Source organism: Mercenaria mercenaria, chromosome 16, assembly GCF_021730395.1.
Source record: "Mercenaria mercenaria strain notata chromosome 16, MADL_Memer_1, whole genome shotgun sequence".
In the NCBI taxonomy this organism is placed as follows: domain Eukaryota; kingdom Metazoa; phylum Mollusca; class Bivalvia; order Venerida; family Veneridae; genus Mercenaria; species Mercenaria mercenaria.
In genome coordinates, this window is record NC_069376.1 from 52,118,401 (window position 1) to 52,137,893 (window position 19,493).

At 34.7% G+C, this 19,493-nt stretch overlaps 2 protein-coding genes across 3 annotated transcripts in view; one reads left to right on the forward strand and one right to left on the reverse strand.

Annotated features, from left to right (window-relative positions):
- The window catches only part of LOC123540389 (cholecystokinin receptor type A-like), a 50,254-nt gene extending 30,828 nt beyond the window's left edge, over positions 1-19,426 (reverse strand). Inside the window, exon 1 of one of the 2 annotated variants that reach the window (XR_008367877.1) lies at positions 19,039-19,426. The gene's annotated coding sequence lies outside the window, so the exon portion shown is untranslated. Of the gene's footprint in view, positions 1-16,999; positions 17,247-19,038 lie in introns of those variants that run through there. The other variant, XR_008367878.1, reaches the window with a different exon arrangement.
- LOC123540390 (monocarboxylate transporter 3-like) lies at positions 1,307-7,271 on the forward strand. The gene is made up of 7 exons (XM_045325381.2): positions 1,307-1,494; positions 2,610-2,794; positions 3,212-3,355; positions 4,045-4,413; positions 4,565-4,706; positions 6,058-6,311; positions 6,631-7,271. The coding sequence occupies exons 1-7, from the start codon at positions 1,385-1,387 to the stop codon at positions 6,777-6,779; spliced, it is 1,353 nt and encodes a 450-aa protein (XP_045181316.2). The 5' UTR covers positions 1,307-1,384; the 3' UTR covers positions 6,780-7,271.
- Positions 19,427-19,493: the final 67 nt, after the last annotated feature.

Consider the following 19,493-nt stretch of genomic DNA (forward strand, 5'->3'; position numbering starts at 1 on the left):
TTTATCAGTTAATAAAATATGGGCAGTCGTTCGGATGCGAATATTAAATCACTCGTGCTACGCACTCGTGATTTAATTATTACGCATCCGAACTCCTGCCCATATATTATTAACTGATAAAATATAGGGATATATTTATTTTTTTCTTAAATATTACCTATTCATTTTGTGTACATATATCTGATTCTGATAAGCTTTGCTTGTTTTTAAAGAAATAAAGGAAATAAAAAGGCCTAGAGTAGCCGAGAGGATGTTTTTTACTATGTATATCAACTACCCAAAGGAAAAAAGATGCTAGTTTCAAAAGGCTGGGTTAGAGATATGGTAAATCAAAATGTTCAATAAAGCATGTGCCAACAGGTTACGATATGGTAAAATTACTGATGTGTCTAACCACATTTTTGATTACACTGTACATCATACAATTTTTGATGAACAACATTTATCCAAGTAGTAACAAACCAGATGTCATGCGGCAATTTGACGTCATAATGCTTTGACGATAACGTAGACGAATTGACTCCAACAATTCCACATAGTTGCCATTGTTGTGTATAAAATTTGAACAGCTGTCAGGACACGTTTTGCAATGGCAAAAACAAAACAGAACGGTTTTGTCTAATATCAAGTACCGTAAACACAACATCAAGTAGCTTTCGGTATGTTTGCAGCTTCTCATGTGTGAAACTTATTTTTTGCGACATTTTCATGGAAGTGTTTAATGTCTGATACTGCCAGAGCTACCATTCAGAGCCGTTTGTAGTTTTAAATGGTACAATATGACTTATATTTGAAATAGTTTGGGCATAAATATTTCAAGAATATACAAACGGACCAAAGTTGATAGCTTTTAGGTATGACTGTCGTTTCTTCCAACCATTGCAGATGCAGCAATTATAGATGGTAACAATATAAAGTCTTGCGAGCGAGGCATGCCGAATGTCCCAATATATCAATTAAAAGTTATATAAAAATGTTTATTAAATATCTTTAACCATTGAATGTTAAACGTTCGTGAACCTTTGTTTCGAGCACGTTTTAAAACATAATTTTAGGCATAAACAGACACCTGAGAGCAACCACCGGTCTTCCGTAAGCCAGCTGAATGGCTTCCTTCCTATTATAATACTATTATGACTGAAATATCACTCTATAACAGTATAGAGGCAATTTTGTAACACTTAAATTAGGAGATGTCACTGTGAATATAGATATAATATATTGTTATTATCATTTTGTCGGTGAAAATTTATTCCTCAACATGTTTCAGGATAGTCAATGTATTTCTGTACATATATATTTAGATACGACTTAAGATAGATATTCGACTGAAGCATAGGTCGTGAACATAACAGTAACAAATGGTGAATCAGTTTCTTTAAAGATGGCGTCTGAGAAACGTAGTTTTTCCATAGATGATTCAATGACTGAAAGTACACGTCTCTTAATTGAGAAACAGGATGAAGGGAAAGGAAGAATCTATAAACATAGGAGGTAATATTTATTCTTACTTGAAATAAGAACATTTGAATATTACATAGTCGCTAATTATTTACTATATAATTTCTGCAAATAAATATTTACCTCTGTGGTTTTGGGTTAATATCTGTTAATATGAATTTATTTTCAACAGAAAATGTTTCCGTCAAGGACCAGCTGTTCCTTAAGTAGGAATAAGTTTATTTCTATAACACACAGATAAATACCGTACGTATTAGGATTGTTTCTGTTCAGCTTCAGTATCAACAAGTTTTTTCAATAACCTATCATTCATAATTCAGTACATATGAGTTTATTTATGTAAAAGGAAAACTAAAATTTTGGAAAAAATTTGTTTTCAAAATTTACATCCAAAATAGAAAAAGTGGAAACTGCACAGGTCGTTCAACACGACAAAAACAAGTCAAATGCAACTTTTGTGCAAATATCAGGAAAGTCTTCTTGCATCACGTAAGACAAGGGATTTTCTCTTTGTGATAATTTCATAACTTAATGATTTTATATGCTATTCTAATTCTGACAATTATTTTGAGCATTGTTATACTGATAAAATAGTCAAGAAAATGTTCTTGAGAAAATATGGAAACAAATTGCAGTCATGCGTGCTGTACATTTATTATCAAAATGTTACTAGGTTACATGAGACTTTAACTTATGCAGTAAGAAGAGTATAAAGGTACAATCAATAAAACAACAATTAAAAGTGTATGAAATATAATGGTGAAGTGTGTGTCTTATCTGTAGTGCAATTAGCGGCAATGTATATGTATGTAAATATGAAAATTTATGATATATTCCAAACTTTGGAATTTCAATTTGTTTGCATTTGGTATCTTTATTTTGGAAAATATTGGATACTGTCTCTAGATCTCAGACGTAAGATCATGGTGTAAAATCGAAGAATATAAGGTTTACTCATGACAACATAGATAATTCTGATATGTTATTTTGTATACTGAATATATATTGTAACCTTTTGAAATTTGTTTTTCGTCTGGCTGCAGTTTTCTTCATGATCAAAAAATAAATTCGGGTGGACTCTGGTAATTAATTTGTTAAAGCATTATTTTACGTATTTTTCATTAATTCGGACACTTAATTGCAATTAGGAGGAAGGCAACACGAGCACGAAAACTGGTTGTCATGGTTGCAGGTCTGGTTCAGCAATTTGTCTCCGTTGGGTTAGGATTCGGACTCAGCATAATGTACGTGGAGCTCATCGCAGTATTTAACGCAAAAAGATCTGACGCAGCACTTATTCAAGGGCTTTATCTTGGGCTTTCAGTAGGAACAGGTGAGACACAACTTTCCTGTGAACGTTTATTCACTTCTGAAAGAGATATTCAAAAGCATCGTTTTACTTTCTAAAATAAACACGTCATTTCCTTCCGCTTAAATTGGTGCTAGGGGGCTTGAGGGGTGTTGCACTTCCGATTACCCTTCATGAACAGACACAATCAGACACAATCAAAGCGAGTCCGCTATTATTTTGCTTGATTGCATCCTTTACTTTCAAAAGATTACAAACATGTGTGCCACTTGTCATACTGTTAGAGAAAGCAATCTTCACTGTACAAAGCTAACGTGTACAAATAGATATTCCTCCAATGATAGAAATACTCGGAATGCAAATAGTACTATAAAGGTTTCAATGTTATATCAAAATACAAAAAAAGCAACTTTATCTCAACTGCTTCGTTTCTGTTTACAGGTATTGTCTTAACAGGAGTTATCAAGAAGGTTGGGCCTGGGCCCACGATCATTGTTGGTGCTATAGTGGCAGCAATAGGTCTGTTTACAAGTTCATTTGCACAAAATCTCCCTACAGTTATAGCACTCACCGGAGTTGTATCGGGTAAGTGTATCAGTTTTATATTTCAGTTTTTTTTTGTATTTCATGTTTCATTTCACTATTTGATACAATCCGTATGTAGATCAAATTTCTCGTATTATTCAAAATGTAATATCAGCTAAATATGGTATCAAGCCGCGTAAACGAACACAGTTCTAGCTGGCATTTCAGTCGGTGCTAGTAATTCATCTATTTCAGTCACATTATCATATAACTCGCGTTAGTAACATAGTAAAAACAATCAATTTTCTTGAAATATCATGAAATTCCATTGATTACATCGTGTCACTGTTAATTCTGAAATTTAAATTCTTAATGTTTACCAATTTAAAAAATACAGACTTACACTTGAGGACAGGTTTTTAAGCCACCGTACTTGAACACGATGCTGTAATATATAGCCTAGTCCTTCGGGATCACGAAGTCCATTCAGTTATATATATAGAGAGAGTACCGTTAAAGTTGATACTAGAGGGCATTAGGGATGATGCACATTTCATTTCCTCACAAGAACAGACTAACCTAGTATGCTATCATATTTCATAGTTTCCATAGACTATTTACACTGTATCATAATGATAGATTTTGGCTTAAGCCAGAGGGGTGTTTCACATTTCATAACCGTTCATGAACACTATATGCAATCTGAAAATGAAAGGTATAAAACAGAGAGTACACTAATTTAATTTCAGGCCTTGGCATGAGTACCTGCTACCTTTCTGCATTCATTTCTGTAAGTTGGATGTTTCACGAAGATCCCGGGTTTCCACTGGTTTGTCTCACAATTGGATCTAGTCTCGGTCAATTTGCAATTCCATTCCTTTATGAATATTTCATCTCTGAATACACGTGGTCGGGTGCATTTATGCTTGTTTCCGGAATAGCTTTGCAATGTGTTCCATTCGGGGTTATTATTTACACATCTAGAGAATATTTCGTCACGAGCGATCATGGAAGTCACGAGAGAAAGGAGATTCCGACATGTGAAGGATACATGACACTTCTGAAAGACTTTGTGCTGTGGATATTACTGTTTGACTTTCTGCTGATTGCTTTGTCAGGTATTTTGACTTATACATAGTCAGATACTCTTTCTGTCTCAAAATGTAGCATTATGGCCTAGATTTTAATCTGTAGAAGAAACTACAACGACGATGAAAATTATTACACTAAAACATAATGGACAATTCAACTCTGATCTCAATTTTTCAGGTAATGTGGAAGCCTGGTTCATTGTTGACATTATGACGTCACGTGGCTATTCACGGGAGTCTGGTTCTATACTAGTTTCTGCTTTAGGGTTTGCAAATTTTATTGGACGTGTCAGCGGAAGCACGTTGCGATTTAAATGCACGTGAGTTACAATTCTTTAATAAGGTATTTATTTCTTTATTTATGTACAGAATGGCGGCGCAAACTGTCTAACAGTTTTCCCTTTCCGTATTTACTGTATCCTGTGCCTAGTTCTAAACTAAAAAACTGAATTAGTGTGCAAGGTACAACAATAGAAAGATTAGTTTTCATGCTTTTGAATAACATTATATACAAGTTCTTACCTTTGTGTTGTTAAACTTACAGAGTTACAAAAGATAAAAGGTAAGGAGCACAGACTCCCAAACACAGCCACGGAGCCATGCATCGCAAAGTAGGCTCAAAACAAAAATAAGCTGTAATGGAAAAATATGTAGACGCGTTGCTTCAAAAATCAAACAAGTACATGTTTTACTTATATGCAAAATACAAAAAAGGGAGGGGGTAAGAGGTAGATAAAAGGATCTGTTGTGGGGACAAGAGGAAAAAGAAAGGATGAACATTCAACAGGGATGTCCAACTAACATACACAGATAAACAAACAGACAAATAAGAAAAATCAATACATTGGGACACCAACAAAGACACACATACACACGAAAGCAGAAAAAAAACAACAACAGTGCGGCACCGCCCAATGACGGCCAGCTGCCAAAATTATGGTGGGCACGATAACACACTCATGATAAAAGGAGAGGGTGTGCATATGCATGGAAGCGAAAATGCAAGGGGACGATGGGGGTAGTGGGGAGAAAGAGGAAAGAAACGCCAAAAACAAACAAGACAACATACGCAACACCAAATACGAAACAGACAGAAAACAAGTTGAAAATAGGGATACCGCCTCAATTTAATAGGGACACAAGTTTGGTAAAATCAAATTCACTGGCCATTTGCCGCTGTATAGCTGTGAAAAGCATATATTTAGCTTTTAATAATTACATGTACATGAACCGTAATTAGTTGATGCCGTTTTAAAAATTAATAATCAGAATTTTGCATCTTTACAGTTTTACGATAAATTTTACGACGTCATCGTAAAATATCTCAAATTGATGACCTCTGATTCAAAGTTGCTGTATTAAAAAGTTCGATGCTTATCAATACTAAATTAAATTAGTAGCAAACTTACATTTAAACTTATACTTACATTAAAACTTACAATTATTCTTCTGATAATTCAGACCGAAGAAATATAGTTAAAACACATCTCTTTATTAATGTATCTTGCACTTTTATAAAGTTGAGGCTGGTATCGTAAGGTTTAGACCACCCGTTGTACATACCTTGAATACATTTATCTTCTGTTAATAATACTGTTTGTATAAATCCGAATATGAAACTCCTTAGTCTTATAACGAAAAACTGCTCTAAAATTATAATAACCATTTCAGCAACATACCAACTGTGTATCACTGGCTCTGGATATGTCCAGTCATAGCTTTAGGACACACCCTCGTTATTAATTTGAGAGGCTATTGGGCTATATTCGCTGCAATTATTCTGCAAGGGGCAGCATTTGGAATGAATAACTCTCAGACTCCGGCAATAATGTTTGAGGCATCTGGGTTATCAAAATATCCACAGGCTATGTCGTTGGTTAATCTGGTGTACGGCATTGGGAATTTGTTTAGTAATGTAATTGGCGGTATGTTGAGTTTCTTTGTTGTTATTTCATGTTTTGTAATCTTAAACGTTTTATGTAAATACCAGTGAATAATGTTTATTGCGAATGATTTAATTAACTAGATAAAAGTGACATTATTCAGAACAGATAAAGTGGAAACTCCACAGGTCGTTCAACACGAGTATCGTCAAATATAATCATGCCAAACAACATGTTGTTTTAACAGTTACTGTATTATTTTTTTTCTGATTTAAGCATCTGTTAAAATTAGTACTGTCCCTTATATAAAATGTTAAACTAGAGTCGTTGAAGGGAACTTATATTCTGATTCATGTTACAGGTTTTATTCGAGACAGCTTCGGGGTATATGACATTGCATACTACATTGCAGCTGGTGCGTCTTTGTATATAACATTCAATAGTGCAATTGTCTCCTGTATCATACATAGACGCAAGCGACATCAAGTGCAGTATAGTTCTCTGGAGTGAAGACATATTATTGTAGATGTTGTTTGGCATTCTGTGAAGTCCCGTGTTCTTAGTCTGCTTTGTGCAACTGCTCATATTCGAATCGGTGCAATGAATTACCTCAGGAAAATAGCATGGTTTAACCTTAAATACATGTTTCTGGACTTATCATTATAAAATAGAACTTTACATTACATTACTTGTGCGTGATAAACGCCTTTTTTACAGGGCTTCACAGTATACTTTTGCAGGAGCCTTTTTATAAAAACTGTGTTTATATGTTTTTAAAGACAATGTATTACGTGAGAAAGAAATAACATTCTTAATTTTAAAAGATCTTACGATGTAAATTTAGCAGCGTATCCATATAGGATATACTAGTAATGGATTTCCCTGAAACGTCTGAAAGCGATATTCTTCCAGGCTCTGTAAAGCACTTTTACTTTCTTTTCATACTCTTGGTCACTTACCAGCTTCTATGAGATTGAGATAAAAAATAAGTATGAAATTGTTTGTTAATGATGCAATACTTACCCATGAAAAAACGAGCAGACAAGATAGTATTCTGTATTCCGGAATTTTGCATTGAGAACAAACTGGTGGTAAATATATATGTGAAAATATTCATGACGTTAGATAAAACAACAGGATCTACACAATCGTTTAACCTGTAGATACAAATCTGTATGGAATCAATCCATAATAATTAGAATTTTACTAAAAATAGATAAGAGATTTATTATAACTGTGCATTATGTTTAACGTGAGAGCTTCCTACGTACCCAAGGAAATTCTGTATATTTTACTACGGTTGCAGGATGGTACATTTCCCTAAAATCCGTCAGATTTATTTTCATCCTTCGTTTCAATGAATACGACATCGGTTCCTCATTGAACGTATGTGGTGTTTCTACAGGGAGTCAGATTAAGAGTCCTACATTGGGCCGGAAAACTCCAAATTCAGGGTAGTGAGAGACATAACGTTCAGAAGGCTAGTAGGCCTGTACTTTCTGGCACGTTCCTGTCTTCATTGTACATACTTTTGTGTTCTGCATCATGGCGCTGGGGTAATAGTAGGGTACTAGTAATGTTTTGCATTTAAGCGTGAACATTTCGGCTTGGATGTTTCCAATAATCCCTCTTTCAAAGCTTTGGGTATTGTAAAATTATCCTTGGATATGGTGCCTGCTCTTTAAATTTGTTTTTTTTTTTTTTTGCAGTTTCTGTGATATGCAGCCACTGTAACCTCAGATCCTCTTTCTAAATCCCCGTTTGTTTAGTTCCACATTGTTTTCTCGTTTAGGGTAAGTCTATTATTTTAACTGGGGACCATACGCCGCTTTTCATGGAATTACAAACTGGTGTCCATGTGCACTGCCGTATGAAAACATCTTCTGATGGTACTTGTAAAATGTGTAAATGTTGAGTTCTGCTCAACCCGGGGCTAGTTGGCGCGGACAGAAGCATGCATTTTAACTACCATCCATGAACAGACGTTAATTAAGGGGAACAAGAATATAAGTCGGATTCCTGCAAGAAAACAGACACCACGATGAAATTATATCTCTTGAATTTCTATAAAACAAAGTAGTTCATGGAACAGTTTTTGTGATTGTGCATCAATATGTACGTTAGTCTGCTTTCTTTTGAAAGCTTGATATTTTGGTATATAAGCATTTAACCGCAGTTACGCCATATTGTACATCAGAAGTCAATGTGAGAGAGGGAGTAGCAGTGTTAAAAATGTACCCGCTTGAACTTGAAAAAGATATTTGTCTGCGTGCTAATAAGTAGAGAATAGATACATTTATTTAAATGTTTTGTTTCGCTCGAGATAAGCAGTAAGGTGATCTGTCAGTAGGTCTGCAGTTACCTGAGAACCTATTTTAATATTTAAAATTTACCTTTAATGGTAAATACTGATCTTGAACACAGTTTAGGTCTTCTGGAAGACATAATATCACTTCCTTAACTGTAGGCTGTAACAGTTATTGTAGAATCGCCTGTAAACATGTTTTAGTGCTTAGAGGCAACTGAATTAAATTATGTATTTTATAAAAAAACAGCATAATGGCTGACTCAGAGGCACACCGAAGAAGGGACAATGTTTCAAATATATGTTATTTTTTGTGACCTGTCCTCATTGTGTGAAATAAACCCGTTGTAGCGGGGTATGGATGCTTTGGAAAGGCTAGATATTCCGTTGTTGTTTACAGTAAAAAAGACAATGTATTGAACGAAAAGATATACTAATATACGTGCTTATATTTTGACTAATACTTGAAGATGCGTAACCAGATTTTTCCATATTGTAAGGCTTACTAGTATATGATATTGTAAACATCGTGTACCTTTCGTAACTGAAAGTATTCAAACATATAATATTAACGTAACAGTAATGAATGATATACTTCGTACCATAAAACCACAAAGATAACAAGATTTAGTGGCTACTAGACAGAAAGTTAAACTTTTCTGTTCATACGATTTTTTTTTGCAATTCCTACAAATAATATAAAATAAGAAAATATTTAAATCCATTTAAATGTATAACGAATTTTAATTAAATTATTACTTAATTATACTTTTAACACCCTCAAAGTAAAATCAATGCATTTCATATTGTTTTAGCCTTACGAATTTAGATCACATGATACAAAGATATGTATGGTTTTACAAAAATTCTGGTCACGTATGTTTGTTTGCTTCAGAACGGTTACATAGCTTTAGGTTTAACATACGGATTTAGTGTAATGTATGAGGACCATATAAATGTTTTCAGTACGTCGAGATTGAACAATGCATCCATTCAATGAAAATTTAATCTAATCGCTATTGGAGGAGGTATGATCTCCTTCATTGCTATACAAAATTAAATCCCCTTCCCACCCCCCAACAAATATGTATTTCAATGTTAAAGTACTGTAATCTTTTAGCGGTACTGCATGTAGGCATACGTAAGGTCTTAAAAATGGCAAATTGGCAGAGAAATACAACACTCTTACCTCAGATAGATCTACTTTCTGTATTAATGTACCATAATAGTACATTAAAGGTACATGCTCGTCTTATCCGATGATATACGTCTTTACTTCTTGAACATTCACCAGACAAGCGTCACACTTATCAGAATGTTTTAGTCCAGGTGTTATGTAGAAAACAAGGTAACACTTTACAAACTGATTGATACACAACAAAGCTTAAAATTACCAACCAAACTTGTAAATAAAAAATGCTGTAGTTTCTTCTAGAAACTGCAAGATAATATCGCATTTTTATTTATTTTATTCATAATATGGACAAAGCCAATAAGAAGATTCGGACTGAGTCTATCCATGATTATAGGCGCTCTTTTGGGATGATTCGGTTTCGTCGGAAGCTCATTTGCATGGAACTTTCAAACGATTATATTTTTGTACGGGAGTTATTTGTGGTAAACAAGGATGTATTCAGTATTATATATTACTTGTATATACCATACCGCTTATGTGAATCACGTCATACAGTGAACACTTTGTGATCTCTCTTTTCTTCTGTGTAAAAGAAAAAGAAAGGAACTGTCGAGGTTGGTAATATCTTAAATAATTCTTGTATTTACAATCGTGAATGTGTTGTACGACCACATAATGTAAAGATACACATTAAATAGATAACCTCATTTGTGACATTAAATGTAGAAAATCCAACATATTTAATTATTGCTCTCCTTGCCGCAAAAATAATGCATATTCTTATACATTTTATTAACCGTCACTTCAGCCGTCTTCAAGCACCGTATAGAATCTATAAAAAGTTTCTCGGTACTTAAACTCAATGTTGTCATGGTCCTTTAGGAACAGTAAGACCATCCAATATATATTATGGACTACCTGTTAAGCCGGTGCTAGGGAGTGCATGCTTCCACGTGATCTTCTTGTAGACTTTACTAAACAGGATTTCTCTATTTTCAGGCACCGGGATATTTACGGGTTTCTTAGCCCCATTTGTAGCAGAAGGTTTGGTATACAGTGAAGACCCTGGTTTTCCATTGACATTGCTTACAGTTTCGGGTAGCTTTGAAAAATGACAATGCCTCTTGTTTATAAAGCATTTCTTAGTAATTATCACTGGTCTGGAGCCTTTATGCTCGTTGGAAGTATTTTACTCTACATGGCGTACGGGTCGATTACCTTCTATGTTACTCAAGTGACTAACTTGTCAGTAAAGAGCTCTTCAAGCTGTGACACAAACCTGCTGACAGACTTGAACATTTCGGCCTGGGTGGTTCCAACGTTCCCGCTTTCATAGCTTTGGGTATTGTATAATCACCTCTTGAATATTGTGCCTGCTTTTTAATTTTGTCTTTTGGCAGCTCCTGTGATATGCAGGATCCATAACCTCAGATCCTCTTTCTAAATTCCAGTTTGTGTAGTTCTGCTCATTGTTTTGTCGTTTAGGGCAAACCCAATATTTTAACTGAGGACCATACTCCACTTTTCATGGAATACATGTGCACCGCCGTATGAACACATCTGCGGATGTCTCTAAATTGTTTTTCTTTGTACTTGTAGCATGTGTAAATGTTGAGTTCTGCTCAACCCGGGGATAGAGGGCGTGGACGGTAGCATCCATTTCCACTACCGTCCATGAACAGGCTCAATCAAACAATTAAACTTTCGTTTTTGTCGTGTTGAGCGACCTGTGGAGTTTCCACGTTTTCTATTTTTGCGATAAGGTTATACCTCGTTATTGTTCTGGTTTTATTTGGAACAGGAATGCTTTAAAATCTTTGTTTAGGATTCATCGACCAACAACTTTACGAAAAAATATCTATGTCTTTTACTGTATATACCGCAACACTAATGGTAGATTCGACAGAGAAAGCATACCACATACATCTAGAATTTAGATTTTGTATGTACTTATAATATTGTAATATTCATCTGTGTGTAAACAAAACCTCTGTAAAAATGAAAAGAAGTTGCAAACGTTATCCCGTGTAAAATATTTATTTATTAGATTAAATACAATCGATTATGTTACGTTTTTTAAAACAAATAATAAATTTTCATAATGAAATGGTTTGTTTATGTCAGTTTTGACACGAAGTTTGAACTATCGTTCTTTATTATCCAGATGTTATCTTTGGGATACTCACAAGAGTTTGGAATATAACTGCTCTGCGTGCTCGGATTCGCCAATCTTGTTGGTGCTAATAAAACACGAACTTACATTGAAACGATACCTTATGATTGTATAATTGTTAAATGCGACTGGAATACGTTTTTGTTAGAAAAGGTATAATTAGTCTGGAAAAAAATTCTTATGTTTAATAAATATATTGACACACGTGTCTTGCCGTGTTCACAAAAAAAAATATGAAAGGTAATAGTGAACTCCTTGGAGGCATTCAGCACAGCCATAAATCTAAAAGTAAGTCAACTACAAATACAAAAAGAAACTATAGTGGAATGATATAGTAGACGGGTTGCTTCAAATATTCATCAACAACTTCATTATATAAACCACAACGATATAAAAAAGTAGGGATGGAGTGAGGGTGGGGGGCGAAAAGTGTAAAACATTATATGATAAAGGCATAAGAAGAGGGGATATAGGTAGGAACATACCAGAAGTGGGGATGAAGAGAAATAATACCATCGACATAAAAGACCTATACAGGACATAAAACGAACCTGACTTAAAGCAAGTTGAAAAGGGGCATCAGCATAGAACGGTCAGTAACCTAATATATAGGAGCGTCCGGTGCAGTCAACTCCATACTTCCCCTATTCATAAACTAATTAGACAAGACAAGGTACATAAAACGATTCCCGGCAAAAATGAACTCTGACTTATTTTAGCTGAACAATCATCACACCATCAAATAGGACAGCATAGAGACTAACTGTAAAATGATTTCAGGAGGTCAGTCACCAAACATGCTGTGTGCTTTGCGATGGTTTTTGCCCCCTTCGCCTCCCATGAGTGGCGGGGGCATATATATTTGGTCTTGTCCGACTTGCGCACCTCCCTGGAATAGTAAAAATGCACATTTTCACGTTTGACTCGCAAAAGGTATTTATATAAATCGATGAAACTTATCGTGATATGAACTTGCGAACCTTCTATTTTTCGTCTGGCTACACGCCCTCCCCAATTTTTAAAGTTATAGCCCCTGAAATTGTCAAAAATGCACATTTTCACCTAATGAAGTATCTAGCTGAAAAAGTATTTAATGTAAATTCACGAAACCTTGCATGAGTCTTTATCGTGATATTAACTTGCGCACCTCCTATTTTTCGTCTGGCTCCGCCTACTATTGCCAAAGTTATGGCCCCTGAAATAGTCATAAATGCACATTTTCACCTTGTGGCGCGCCTAGCTAAAAAGTATTTAATATAGAATGATAAAACCTTGCCTGAGTCTTAATTATGATATGAACTTGCGCACCTCCCATTTTTAGCTCGAAAATGTAGAGCTATTGCACTCGCCCCGGCGTCGGCGTCGCCGTTGGTTAAAGTTTTTGATAAAGTCAAATATCTGTTACTATCAAAGCTATTAACTTGAAACTTAAAATAAATATTTACTATCAAAGTCTACACCAGAAGAAACAATCCCCATAACTCTGATTTGAATTTTGACAGAATTATGCCCCTTTTTAACTTAGAATTTTAGGTTAAAGTTTTTGATAAAGTCAAATATCTCTGTTACTGTCAAAGCTATTGACTTGAAACTTAAAATACTTATTTACCATCAAAGTCTACACCAGGAGAAATAATCCCCATAACTCTGATTTGAATTTGATAGAATTATGCTCCTTTTTAACTTAGAATTTTTTGTTAAAATTTTTGATAAAGTCAAATATCTCTGTTACTATTAAAGCTTTTGACTTGAAACTCAAAATAGTTATTTACTATCAAAGTCTACACCAGGAGACACAATTCCCATAACTCTGATTGAATTTTGACAGAATTATGCCCCTTTTTAACTTAGAATTTAAAAACATTTTTTTGATAAAGTCAAATATATCTGTTACCATTAAAGCTTTTGATTTGAAACTCAAAATAGTTATTATGCCCCCGAAGGGAGGCATATAGTTTCTGAACCGTCTGTCGGTCTGTCCGCAATTTTCGTGTCCGGTCCATATCTTTGTCATCCATGGATGGATTTTCAAATAACTTGGCCTGAATGTGTACCACAGTAAGACGACGTGTTGCGCGCAAGACCCAGGTCCGTAGCTCAGAGTTAAGGTCACACTTAGACGTTAAAGGTCATTTTTCATGATAGTGCATTGATGGGCGTGTCCGGTCCATATCTTTGTCATCCATGGATGGATTTTCAAATAACTTGGCATGAATGTGTACCACAGTAAGACGACGTGTCGCGTGCAAAACCCAGGTCTGTAGCTCAAAGGTCAAGGTCACACTTAGACGTTAAAGGTCATATTTCATGATAGTGCATTGATCGGCGTGTCCGGTCCATATCTTTGTCATTCATGCATGGATTTTAAAACTATTGGGCATGAATGTGTACCACAGTAAGACGACGTGTCGCGCGCAAGACCCAGGTCCGTAGCTCAAAAGTCAAGGTCACACTTAGACATTAAAGGTCATATTTCATGATAGTGCAATGATGGGCATGTCCGGTCCATATCTTTGTCATTCAGGCATGGATTTTAGAATAACTACGCATGAATGTGTGGCATAGTAAAACGACGTGTCGCGCGCGAGATCCAGGTCCGTAGCTCAAAGGTCCTAAACTCTAACATCGGCCATAACTATTCATTCAAAGTGCCATCGGGTGCATGTGTCATCCTATGGAGACAGCTCTTGTTTTCTATCAAAGTCTACACCTGGAGACACAGTTCCCATAACTCTGATTTGAATTTTGACAGAATTATGTCTCTTTTTAACTTGGAATTTTTTTACTGGCGAAGCTTTAATTCAGAGTCAAGTACTGAGAAAAGTCGAGCGCGCTGTCTTACGGACAGCTCTTGTTCATCTGGCTCCGCCTCCTATTTCCAGAGTTATAGTCCCTGGAATAGTGAAAAATGCACATTTTCACGTTGTGACTCGCAAAAGGTATTTATATAAATTGATAAAACCTTTCGTGATATAAACTTGCGCACTTTCTATTTTTCGTCTGGCTACACGCCCCATTTTTAAAGTTATGGCCCCTGAAATAGTCAAAATGCACATTTTCACCTAATGAAGTACTTAGCTGAAAAAGTATTTAATGTAAATTCACGAAACCTTCCACGAGTCTTTATCGTGATATTAACTTGCGCACCTCCTATTTTTTCGTCTGGTTCCGCCTCCTATTGCCAAAGTTATGGCCCCTGAAATAGTCATAAATGCACATTTTCACCTTGTGACGTAATATATCATAATATGAACTAGCGCAGCTTTTATTTTTGGTCTGGCTCCGCTCCCTATTTCAGAGTTATGGCCCCTGAAATAGTCAAAAATGCACCTTTTCTCCTTATGACGCGCCTAGCTCAAAAAGTATTTGAAATAAATTGATGAAAACTTGCATGAATTTTTTTCATGATATGAACTTGTGCACCTCTTATTTTTCGCCTCGCCCCACCCCCACCCCCCCATTTTTAAAGTTATGCCCCCTGAAATAGTCAAAAATGCACATTTTCACCTAATGACGTACCTAGCTCAAAAAGTATTTAATGTAAATTCATGAAACCTTGCACGAGTCTTTATCTTGATGTGACCTTGCACATTTGACATTCTTCTGGAGAGTTTTGGCGCTTATCATAAAGTTATGACCCTTGAAATAGCCAAAATAGTGGACTTTTTGTTTGTGATGCTCATAACTCAAAAAGTATATGGCCTAGAATAATAAATCCTTTATATAAAATGTTTGTTGAGGCTATACCCGCTTAAGACTGTAAACATTTGAATTATTGCCGGTTATATTTGACAAATGTACCAGTTCGGGCACACCCTGCGTCCTACAGGCACGATCTAGTTTACATTTTATCCTCTTTTGATAAATTTCTTTACAAATGTTACAAATATTTAATTAAAATGACGGAGTCTGTTTTTATTTTGCTTGGTTGCATTCTATGATTCCAAAGGCTCTTCTTGATAGATTTTATTAACTATCACCACAGCAATCATTAAATGCCGTTTGGCCACCTTAAAACTTGCATACAGTGTTGTCATATTAATTGGTCATTTGGGATGCCGGGTTCCATTCAATATCTATATAATGGAATTCCGCTTATGCTGGTCCTAGGGGCGTAATGGCGTTGCACATTTCATTACCTCCAATAAGCAGAATAAATGAACCGGAATCTGCTATTTTTTGCTTGGTTGCCTAGGATATTTTTAAGGTAGTACTGCACGTTTGGATCGATTTTTTTTCTGCAATGTAGAATTTGATTGAACTCTGATTTTCCAAAACTTTCAGAATATACTTAGACACTTCAGTAATTAAAAAAGATAGGGTCATGTGCTTGATTTTTTCTAGACTGATTTGAAAAAATTGGACCTCGCGCAAGTTTTCATAATGGGAGTCTATGGGAAAATCATAACTTTCATAAAATTTTCGAGAATAGAATTTTTTCTACAATGTAGATTTTAATGAAACTTCTCAGTGTTGTAAATAAACACATGGCCTATAATATGGTGAAATAAAATGTATAGGTCAGTGTGCTTATTTTTGAGATATTTGATCATAATTAAAGTGAACCGCGCAGTTCACGCTAATTTTAAGACATTATTTTGAATTATATGACGTGTCAGATGTTTTATTTTATATTTTAACTTAAGAAAGATAGTAACAGTGCCACTGTTACAATTATCACGGTTGTCTTATTCATTAATGATTATTTCGCTCAATCAGCTGTATTCTACTTCCGATAAATGACGTTACGCCATCACTTTCGGTTTATCAAAAATGCATAACTACCTTAAAGACTTTATTAGCTATCTTTATAACAGATCGGATTAATTTGAAAAATCTAGTTGAGAATGTATTTTTGTGTATTAGCGGGCTTGGAAGAGATGTCGTTTAAACATCGTATGGTTTGCAGTACCTACTTGTTTTTAGAATACCCACTTTTCGAACGTTCTGTGGCAGATGCGCATGAAAGCTTGTATCGGGATGAGTAACAATATGCAACAGTTTTTGTTACCAGAAACATACGTCATGTAGTTTTGCAGACACAATAAATTGCTGATATATTTTTCTCGGTCGCCTCGCGAAAGATGAAAATAAACGATGTAGGACGTAACACTCACTGGTTTGAATCGCCCACTTTCTTCCTGTAGAATGCCTTCACACAACATCTCATAGTTTTTGAAAAAGAAACTTCCAAATCCAATGCAACAGGAAGACAAATGTAAAACTGCTAAAGTAAAAAGATCCATAAATATTCAGTATCAGTTTTTATCTCATAACATACAAATGATAAACAGATATAACACTTTGATAAACACATACGGGTGTATGTATAACAGCAGAATATTTCAAACTGATGTGGCTCACTACAGGTCTGGAGCGGTCGTTCTGCGCATGTCACAAAATCATTATCATCGGAGCGCACGGCAAAAATACGCAAATTATTGCATGTCCGCACGCATTCAGTGTATAATATGTATAATATACTGACTAAAGATTAGGGTTAGGATTACCATAGTTACATATTATATACATTAAAGATACTTGTCATTCCAATCGCTTGAATCCTGTATATACCGGAGTCTGTAATATATAACAGGCGCTCCAGGTCTGTTTTTAGGAATAAATGTTTGTAGTGTGAACTAAAATATATTCAAAGATATTCCCTGATTGAATCCATATTAAAAGAAAGAACTGAGACATTTATCAAATAGAATTTATCAGTAAATATCAAAATATTTATAGCTGATACACCGCATCTATTGTAATAAAAACTAACACAACAGTGTTAGTTACTAGTACAGTGTAATAGCTGATACACCGCATTTATTGTTATGAAAATTAATACAACAGTTACTAGTACAGTGAAATGAGTTCTTCATGTTAGAAAACAGTAATGACATGTCATTTATTCGTTGTTGTTAAAGGTTCGTTAATCTGAATAAATATCTGTATAAAACACTTATCAATTTATAATCAAATACTTTTTTTTAATGCTTACTAAATCTAGATACGTTTAAGAAGAAATTTTACATCTCTTTTAAACATATATTATTGCATATTCCATTGAATTTCTTTGACATTCGATGTAATCAATGACTGTTTACAATGTAGCATACCTATTTTCGTAGCCCTATTTGTTAATGTTTTATTTGCAGTACATGTATTTTAACTTTATATAATTAATTATTCTAAACTAGTTATAAACAGTAGGCCTAACAAAATTGCTTATTGCAGAATCCTGTAAACCAGGTTTATAACCAGACGCGAGCAGATACTGGACCGTCAGAAATGTATGACATCATTTGTGACGTAACTTTACTCAGTGTCGTCGTTTGAAAACATCAATATTATATGTGAGTGAACGACTGAAGCAATCGAGTAATCGTTATTATGTTTAGGAATATGATAAAATACCATTAAAAGGCAGCGACATTACTAACATGTTTATGAGCATTCCTAAGACTGTGCTGGTCCTCGAAAGTCACCATATGACCTATAACTGTGTCGGTGCGACGTAAAACCCAACAAAATAAATATACTGGCCCTCGGGCTATGCACATTCTAGTAACCGCTTCAGGCACGTCATTGTCAGTTAATTAATGTATAACAATACATCTCAAGAAATAAACAACGAATAAGGATATTAACAATATGTTGTTGCATATTTTCTGTTGTTAATGAATAAAATAAATGTCATGTAAACAGAAAAAACAGGATGAAGCGTGACAAGATTGTTAACATTTAGCGCGCGTGTATGTAACGCCTTGTTTACATAAACAAAACATAAGTGTTATAGTGAGAAATGTGTTGGTACATTTGTACTTTTGATAATAGAACGGTTTTGTTTAGGTAATGATTTCAAGTCAGAATGAAAATGCAATTCATCTGTGAAAAAGATTGATTTAAGACTCAAAAAAGTATCACTGGAATAGCCGTGGTAATACAAAGCACAGCTAATTCAATATAAGCATTGTAATACTGTAAAATCTGGTAAATAAGCGTATAAGCTTATAATAATTTTAGTGACACTTTTATGCGCCTATTTTTGATATGCGCTTACACTTAAGCCAAAACTATGCGCTTATATTTGATATGCCCTTATAGACAAGCCGTGTGCGCCTATTTTTGATATATTAAGAATATTGACAGTGCTTACCTTGGTTGAGAAATCGAAAGTAAAACATGTTCATGGACGTGCGCAGTGAAGTACCTCCTTTTATTTCATACATTATTAAGACATAATGAAAACATAATGAATGCATAATTTGCAAATAATGTTCAATCTCTCGGACCATTCAATAATTGTTCAACACTAACACTGTAGTATTTTATCCATATTCTTTTCACAGATTTAAAAAAGAATGACAAACTGTCATGACAACGCAAACAACTTATCTGTTATTCAAACTTTTACTTTCTTTTACCGAAAACATTTTCTATTCAAAAAGCATGCTTATCGTTTTATCAGACAACAGACGTTAAAATCTTTTAACATCTATTGGCTATTCAAGAGGTAATAACATTTGTCGTCTGTATTTATGATAAACAATTATCACGGTATAATAGCGTTAATTAAGTCTTTTTGCTACATCTGTTGTCTGTTTACCAGTA

Coding starts and splice junctions, on each gene's coding strand:
- LOC123540390 (XM_045325381.2), top strand. CDS start 1,385: ATGGCGTCTGAGAAACGTAGTTTTTCCATAGATGATTCAATGACTGAA. Junction 3,356..4,044: donor ACTCACCGGAGTTGTATCGG/GTAAGTGTATCA, acceptor ATTTAATTTCAG/GCCTTGGCATGAGTACCTGC. Junction 6,312..6,630: donor GTTTAGTAATGTAATTGGCG/GTATGTTGAGTT, acceptor TTCATGTTACAG/GTTTTATTCGAGACAGCTTC.